This window comes from Brachycentrus maculatus, unplaced genomic scaffold, assembly GCF_059751285.1.
Source record: "Brachycentrus maculatus isolate JH-2025_06_01 unplaced genomic scaffold, ASM5975128v1 h1tg000855l, whole genome shotgun sequence".
In the NCBI taxonomy this organism is placed as follows: domain Eukaryota; kingdom Metazoa; phylum Arthropoda; class Insecta; order Trichoptera; family Brachycentridae; genus Brachycentrus; species Brachycentrus maculatus.
This window is the reverse complement of record NW_028281582.1, coordinates 131,950-140,702: the sequence shown is the minus strand read 5'-3', so window position 1 is coordinate 140,702 and position 8,753 is coordinate 131,950. Positions and strand designations below refer to the sequence as shown.

The following is an 8,753-nucleotide window of genomic DNA, read 5'->3' as shown; positions in this document are numbered from 1 at the left end:
TTATTATTTAACATGTACGATAAAAAATCAGGAGACTTCTAGAACAATATTTTTAAAAGAGTTACGTACGTACGTACCTATGTATATGCTAAGCAAAAATTTGGAAGTTCTTTGTATGTTTACAATCAATTATTGGTGATCAATCTTTAAAAATTGATAATATTATAATCTTTATTATTTAAAATATTTTGCTATTGTTATTTTGATAATATCTCATCAGTGTAGAATCCAAATATCGCATGTAAAAAAAAGATAACGTTACTTTAGTAAAATGACCTCATGGATATAAATAATTTGTATATTTGTGAAGTATGTAATCTGACGAAGATTGATAACGATATAGAAAAGAAAATGAATGCTGTGAACAGTGTACTGACATCAGTTATGTATATCAAATAAAAACCTATAAGCTGAAGCTAAATGCAACGGAGTTCTGGTATCTATTTCAATGTATGGAAGTGAAATATGAAGTTGCGGAAAGAAGGATGAAATTAGACTTAATGCAGTTGAAATGTGATCTCTCAGAAGTATGTGGAGCAAACCGATGTATGATAGATGTTAGAATGGTGAAATACGGAAAGAATACTAAGCTGATATATTCTTGATACAATAAGGATAGGTGTGTTGAGATGGTAAATATGTATGAATTATTAAGGAAATAATAGTTAAATAAATAAATTAGGTGAATAAAATGGAAATCGAAGCAGTAGATGATAAAAAAAAATCTTGGCACATTCAAGTATTTAAAATACTTAAGCGTCAGGGTTTGAAACAATTAGCGGGTATGCTCATGAGGACATGCAGGAATTTAAAAGAGGTCAGATTTAAAAAATATTTTTCCTGATCTCACCAAATGATTGCAGGTGATGAACGCATGCATCCTCGCCCGCGGCAGACGACAGTTGGACCATCGGCAGAGCTGACCCAAAAGTTTTGGATAGACAAAGCCCTCAACACGCTGAAGAACAAAGTCGAGAGAAGCGTGCAGAAGCCGAAATTGGCCAAAAACATTATCATGTTCCTTGGCGATGGGATGTCTCTAACAACTGTCGCAGCAGCAAGGATTCTCAAGGGGCAGAGGGAAAATAGGACTGGAGAAGATGAAAAACTATCTTTCGAGATGTTTCCAGCGGTTGGACTATCACACGTGAGTGAAAAATTGATTTGAATATATATTATATATTAACCCTTTCCCTTTGTGTAAAATCTTTGTGGCATCTAATATCAATGTTAAAAGTAGTACATTTTTTTTGTAATTAAAATTTTTCAATGCTTAAACTTAATTTTAAAAAAAGTTAAAAACTAGTTTTAACATTAAAAAAGAACATAGTAAATAATACTAAATGGAAAATCTTCTTCTTCTTTTTCTTCTTCATGGGCCCTCTGATTTTCACTGCTGGCTATAGGCCTCTTCCCCTTCTTTCCATCTTTCTGTGGAAAATACTGTTTTTTTAATGCCTTGCAATAATGGATTTTTAATTGAATCAATATTTTAAAGCCTTTTAATAAAAAAACTGCCTCTTTTCCAAATAACGCCAAATTAAAAACCACACCTTATGTGTCTGGCACCCTACAAAGAATAAATATATTAATTATGTATATTCATATCCATATTTTCATGTAAATACTGGATTATTCACCTTAAGCATACGTTAACATTATAAATATCTCAACTTATGAAACATTTATGATTTTTATATGAAAAATGATGGAAGTCTGGGAAACCCTGGTCTTACACCTTGGCAGAATGGTGAACGTTATACAAGTGCACAAAGTGATCGCTTAAGCCAGCCAAATGCCAGGTCACAAGCCCTGGGACTCTCAGACTTCCATCTTCTGCCGTGAACAAAATGACGAAATATGTTTCATATCAAGTTGAGATAATAACGATAAGATTACTCTTGAAATTGATGCGATTTCAGACGTACTGCGTGAACGCTCAAGTGGCTGATTCCGCGTGTTCGGCAACCGCCTATCTGGGGGGAGTTAAGGGTAACGATGGAACCATTGGAGTATCAGCATCCATCCAGTACGAGAATTGCACAGCTATGAACGACCAAGCACACCATGTGAAATCTATTGCTACCCGAGCCCTTGAAGCGGGAAAGAATGCTGGTAACACTTGTTATTTTAATTAACTCAAATTAATTTCTTGAATCGTTAATTACACGAAAGGAAGGTGATCAGCCCTGATCTTCAGGTACCAGTCCAGGGTAATATTAAATATTGACTGGAATCGAACCTGGGACCTCCAACTCAGTAGCCTAACGCGCTCACTACTACACTTTGAAGATAGACAGCATATGTGTATCATTAAACAATCTTTTTATATCTTCAATGTTTTTCGCAGATACTTTGTGGCACATTTTATAAACTTTATAAAATTAGTTAACTTTGTTTTCACCACTTTAAAAAAAAATACAATTTAACCTACCGGTTTCGACTAGAACCTTGTCATCATCAGGGTTTATTTAAATTCAAAAACATTAAAATACTCTAAAAAATAAGTAATAAAATAAATAAAATAATCTAATCCAATCCAAAAAATCTAAAAATATAAATGTTATTATTAGGATTTTTACGGAGTGTGTGGAAGCTTTTGGTGAGAGTATTTTAATGTTTTTCAATTAAAATAAACCCTGGCGATGACAAGGCTCTTGTCGAAACCGGTAGGTCAAATTGTATTATGTTTTGAATATTGAAAGCATTAACTTTGTGGATCATATTGATATATTATTTCGAGAAATAAAAATACTTTGTGTTCTGATCCACTCACATTTTTATTAACCAACTAGTTTCGGCAACAACCTGTTGCCCTCTTCAGGGTTACAATAGTAATAAATGTAACCCTGAAGAGGGCAACAGGTTGTTGCCGAAACTAGTTGGTTAATAAAAATGTGAGTGGATCAGAACACAAAGTATTTTTATTTCTCGAAATAATATAAATTGTATTCATAAATAAAGTGGTGAAAACAAAGTTAATTAATTTTATAAAACTCAAATTAAGATTAAATGAAGAGATTCTTGATTATTCTAATTCTCCTCGGATTTGGATCTTGTAAGGGTTAGCCATTTCTAATTTTCTAAGGTTAAAATAGCTATTCATTTGATTTTTTAGCTTATAGATTTACCAGTTAATTTATTTACAACATTTTGAGTGTATCCAAATATTTGTTCACAAATCTGGATTATCTCCAACTATGAGTTATTTTTGTAGAATTTTTGGGCAGCTAAACATTGATGAACAAGAATATGGAAGTCTGGACCTTTAAGACCCGTAAATGCCCTGCCTTCCATATTCTTCTTCATCTATGTTGAGATGTCAAGAAATAATATAAAAAAAACTCCTAATTGAAGATGATCCAGAATTGTGAACAAGTATTTGGACCCACTCAAAACGTTTTCAGAATGCTTTTCAACTGTCATAATTTTCAAGGAATCGTCACTACTACGAGAATTACTCACGCTTCGCCGGCAGGGGCCTATGCTCATACATCTACAAGAGGTTGGGAAAGTGACTTTGATGTTGAAAAAAATGGCGAGAATGCGACCGTGTGCAGAGACATTGCTTACCAGCTGATCAAAAATAAACCCGGGAACCAATTTCAGGTGAGCTTTGAGCAATACAAAAATAACACGTAGTATTTATTTAAGCCATGGGTGGCCAACATTTTCAGTAGCCGGGCCAGATTTTAGAAATCAGTTTTCTTTCCGGGCCGAAAAACAAAATTTCTTTTATTATTCAAAGAAAACATGAAATATATTGTTTTTTTAAAGAAGATACAAACAAAAAATGTGAATCAAACATATTAACAAGATAAGAGTAAAGCAATACAAAAAAAAAAAAAATATTTGTGAGACCTCTGATTTTGTTTGTTAGAACTAAGTGCATCAATGTTGATACGTTAAAAATTTATGTTGTTGCTACACGCAAACAGTTTTCCAAATGCTCATCAGTGATTCTTGTTCTCATTTGAGATTTGATATGCTTCATTCGACTAGTATCATGGCTATCAAGACTCAAAGTCAAAATGCTATGTAAAAGCTAGTTGTACAGTTACTGTATAACTAGCTTTTACAAAGCATTTTGACTTTGAGTCGCTCTAGCGCTCAGTTAAAGCAGCTTGTATTCTTATCAATGTGTATTTAAACGTCGATCGCAAAATGTTGTGATTGTTTGCTAGCACGAATATACTATAGAAGAAATTGTCACGATAGTGAGATACTTCTATGTTTAGGATATGATACGTACTACGCATGATAGAATGTTCTTTTGGTGGTTTTATGTACACCTAAAGAAAAAAATGTATGAAATGCTCCGCGGGCCGCTGGTTGGCCACCCTTGATTTAAACTAACTACTCAACAAACCACCATGCTGCTTGGCCGCAAGGGCAGGCAAACAAAACAAAACTCGTTGAAAAAATGACCGTTGAAAATGATGCGGAATGCATCGAAACACGTGTCACAGTAGATTTTAAGAAATAGTGGTATTTACTAAGTAAAACATCAATTAAAATGGATAGATTTTACCACAAAGCGACTGCCGAATCAATTAATAAAAAAGTAAATTAGTTTCGATTGGATTCATAGAAAAAATTATAAATGCGTCGTCAATCATGTGGGTAGATTGTGGATGATATTAACTAAGTTTTTCTGAAGTAGATAGCATCATTCGGTGTACGCAAATTTAAAAAAAAAATATTTTCCTTAGAAAATCCCCCTTGCCTATTATATACAAGGATGTATAGCATATTTAGTTTATATGTCTTAAAAATGATAGTGGATGTGTAAAATTCAATATAAATTATTAAAATTGATCCCTAAAAACAAAACAAAAGATGCGATACAATAGACACAATGGATTCAATATCTTATATCAATCAAGATTTGATATCTTATATCAATCAAATCCAAAATCTTGGTTTTTGAAAGAGATGAATGTAGATCTGAGTGTGAAATATTGGTAAATGGGGAGATTTTGGAACAGGTAGATGATTTCATATATTTGGGTAGTATGTTTTCTAGGGATGGAAAGATTGATAAAGATATAGAAAGGAGAGTGAATGCTGGGAACAGAGTGAATGGTGCACTAAAATCAGTTCTAGCAAATAAAAATCTATCAGCGGAAGCTAAACTGGCAGTACACAATGGAGTTCTGGTTCCAACCCTTATGTATGGAAGCGAAGCATGGAGTTGGCAAAAGAAGGATGAAAGCAGACTGAATGCAGTCGAAATGCAATCCCTCAGACAAATGTGTGGCAAAACGATGTTTGATAGATGTTCGAATGATGAAATAAGGAAAGAATGTAAGGCTGAGATAAGCATTATCGATAAAATTAAGAAAGGTGTGTTGAGATGGTTTGGACATGTGGAGCGTATGAGTGAAGAAAGAACGGTTAAACAAATTTATGAGGCGAATGTAGTTGGAAAAAGAAGCAGAGGACGACCGAGGAAAACTTGGCACAATCAGGTATGTCAAATACTTGAAAGCGGCCTGGTCAGGAGTCGTAATAATCGTCGGGTATGTATGAGGAGATGCATGAATGTAGAAGAGGCAAAGAATGTTTGCAAAGACAGAGTGGTGTGGCGTTCGATTCTCTCTGCCTACCCCTGCGGGGAAGCGGCGTGATGGTTTGTTAGTTAGTTAGTTAGATTTGTCACATAGCTCATTTATTTGCCATATTCGTCTTGTCATATTTCCTAATAAGACACAACTCAATTAATGATATATTTTTGTTCATAGGTGATTCTCGGAGGAGGTCGAAAAAAGTTTTTGCCGACAGCTCAAGGAGGGGAGAGGTTGGATTCAATGGACCTGATCAAGGATTGGAAGGATGACAAAGCAAACAAATCTGCAGCGTATGTGGAAAATGCCAAGGATCTCCAAGATGCCGTGGCCAAAGGGACAGAATATCTCTTTGGTCTCTTCCAAAATGACCACTTGGATTATCACCTTTTGTCGAACGACACTCAGCCGACACTAGCACAGATGACAGAAGCTGCCATTAAAGTTTTATCCAAAAACGATAAAGGATTTTTCTTGTTCGTCGAAGGTGAAGATAAAATTATCACAACCGACACGTGGAGATGTCAAAAATAATATCATTTTAACTCATTTATTTTCTTGTTTTAGGTGGAAGAATCGACCATGCACATCACGACACCAAAGCACATCTTGCGCTCGACGAAACCATCGAGTTTTCAAACGCTGTTGAGAGAGCATTAAACCTGACGAATTCCGAGGATACCCTAATCGTTGTTACATCTGATCACAGTCACGCAATGACTCTAGCTGGATACCCTAGCAGAGGAAACGATATTTTAGGAGCGTCGGATATCGATGTAGCCAAAGACAATTTGAAATACCTGACGCTTAGTTATGCCAACGGACCGGGATACAGAAAGGAAGTAGTAAATGGGAATGTAGCAGAACGGGTCGATGTGACTAAAGAGCAAATGTTTATTCAAAGTAAGTATTTTTATTCTTCTACTTGGTGTAGATCTTGTGGCCTGTTTTAAAGAGGGATTAGCCTTCTGATTCGATTTCCAGCTGTCTATCCATCTCTTCTGTGGTCTGCCTGGATGTCATCTACCTTGAAGTTAGAAGTGCAATGCAATGTGGTCTAGATGGTTCCATTCTCCGCTTATATAGAATGAATATCATAACATCCTCTTCGCAATTTTATTGTTTCTGTTATTTCTTGTAAGTTGTCGTTATTGTACATCATTTCACTTTTCTTGTGGCTCCTGCTTCTTCTTTACTTATGTGAGTTGCGACCTATGAAATTGAAGTCTTGGCTTCAGTTTCGACAGCCAGACTACCGCCTCCGGGGTCATCTCATGGATAACCTGTAGGTCACTTCCAAACCCTTGGAGTCGGCAGTCCTGAACTGTGTCTCTTAATGGTCTGCTCAGCTCCACACTACAACCAGTATTCTTCATTTTCTCCCACCTACAGAGCAAGTAGTTGCAGCACTTGCTCCATTCTTACTCTGTTCTGCTGTGCCCATGCCCATCAATTCAGCTCAAAACCCGGTACTTGAACTATTGGGTCTAGTATTGATTATTTGTTTATTTTGTGAACGGTATACCGTCTTTCTTTCCAAACTTCCTCTATGTTGTCTTTACGGTTAAAATAGGTTAAAGGGATTTGAGCCTTTTTGAAAGGGTATGAAAAATATTATAGTTTCTAGTTGAACACCAATTTAATTTAACAGAAGGGAAGCAAGATGAAAGCGGATTACTTTTAACACAAATTTATTCAGTTCTATAAAATTACAATCAAGAAATATTTAAGAATAATCGCGTGATTCTAATGTGAGAACAGTTGAAAGACGTGTCGATCGGAGGACGGGCGGTGACGAAATGTGACGGGCCGGTTTCCGCTCGCTGCGGGCTCGGTTAGGGTGTTCGGTTATGCTCGTTCATTCGATTGTCGAGTTGCCACAGATGTTGTGGGTTGCCACAATATTTATCAAACATGAACGCCAATATCTGGTACGAAAGATCATGAACGAATCATGATCATGATCATGAACGCCAATCTCTGAAAGGTAATATAAAATCAAACATGAACGCCAACTACCAAAAGCTGGTAGTTGGCGTTCATGTTTGATTTTACTTTCCTCTCTGACTGACGTGTAATCTTCGAAGGTCCGGTGGCGCGATGTAGAAAAGCACTAGTAACTATTGGGTTGGAGTTGATTTTATTGTACCTTTTCTTTATTGCATCGTTATTTTTTAGGAGACCCTAACTTCTTACACCCAGGAATGGTACCTTTGGGCTCGGAGACTCACGGAGGAGAAGACGTCGGGGTATTTGCATCAGGGCCTTGGGAGAATCTCTTCGTCGGAAGCTACGAACAGAACCTCATCCCACACATGATGGCCTACGCTTCATGCCTTGATGAAGAATTCTACGATTGTTCGTCTGCAGGATCATTGGCAATTCTGCCCATCACTGTTTTTGCAGTAATCTTTAGCATTTTAAGATTGATTTAATTTTACAATATAATTTATATGCATATTTTAACATATTAATAAAAGTCATGATATTAACTTGTGTCTTTAAATATACAAAACACGTGTTCGGTCAATAGATGAAGAGCTGATACTTCTAAAACAAAGCGTCGACTTTTACTAACTTCTGAGTTGAAAACTCTCCGATCTATTACCGGAAACAGAATAGAACCCTTCAAGGAAACCCTGAAGGACATAAACCCCCAGGCAGACCTCCAAAAAGGTGGTGACTGTCAACATCCCAAGAGCAACTATATAAGGATCTTTAAAAAGAAGATGTAAAAAAGAAGAAGAAATGCTTTTATTTCTTAATTTTTTTATTGATATCTTAGCGAGATGAAGCAGAATATTATATAATAATAAAAATATTGACAGGGCTTACGACTTACCATAGGCCGGTAAAAATAATCACTTTATCTAGCCTATAATATGTTGTAGGGCATGTTAATACCCAGACTCTAATATCTTCTCCATCTTTGTTGAGATTTAAAAATGGAAATATAACTCTTGTGTGGAGAAACCTAAATTTGTAAACAAGGATTCGGATACACTCAATATGTGAATGAAAGAGCTGTTGCTGGCATAAATGGATTAAGTGATCACTTAAACCAGCCTTTAAGACGTCGTAAGCCCTAAAAATACCCAGACTTTCATATTCTCCTTCATCTATGTTGAAATGTACAAATGGAAAAATAACTTATGTATTAATTTTAAATCAAACACAGATTTTTTG

The 8,753-nt window shown here is 35.7% G+C and overlaps 1 protein-coding gene across 1 annotated transcript; it reads left to right on the top strand.

Annotated features, from left to right (window-relative positions):
• Positions 1-869: 869 nt before the first annotated feature.
• On the top strand, positions 870-8,056 carry LOC148300004 (membrane-bound alkaline phosphatase-like). The gene is made up of 6 exons (XM_088275400.1): positions 870-1,147; positions 1,923-2,115; positions 3,437-3,609; positions 5,745-6,054; positions 6,135-6,470; positions 7,746-8,056. Exons 1-6 carry the CDS (start codon positions 875-877, stop codon positions 8,000-8,002), a joined length of 1,542 nt encoding a protein of 513 aa, XP_088131526.1. The 5' UTR covers positions 870-874; the 3' UTR covers positions 8,003-8,056.
• Positions 8,057-8,753: the final 697 nt, after the last annotated feature.

What these genes read in the sequence shown, in the direction of transcription:
- LOC148300004 (XM_088275400.1), top strand. Translation starts at nt 875, where the DNA reads ATGCATCCTCGCCCGCGGCAGACGACAGTTGGACCATCGGCAGAGCTG. An exon ending in CAGCGGTTGGACTATCACAC is followed by an intron (nt 1,148 to 1,922) that starts GTGAGTGAAAAA and finishes ATGCGATTTCAG; the next exon opens with ACGTACTGCGTGAACGCTCA. An exon ending in ATTTTTCTTGTTCGTCGAAG is followed by an intron (nt 6,055 to 6,134) that starts GTGAAGATAAAA and finishes TTCTTGTTTTAG; the next exon opens with GTGGAAGAATCGACCATGCA.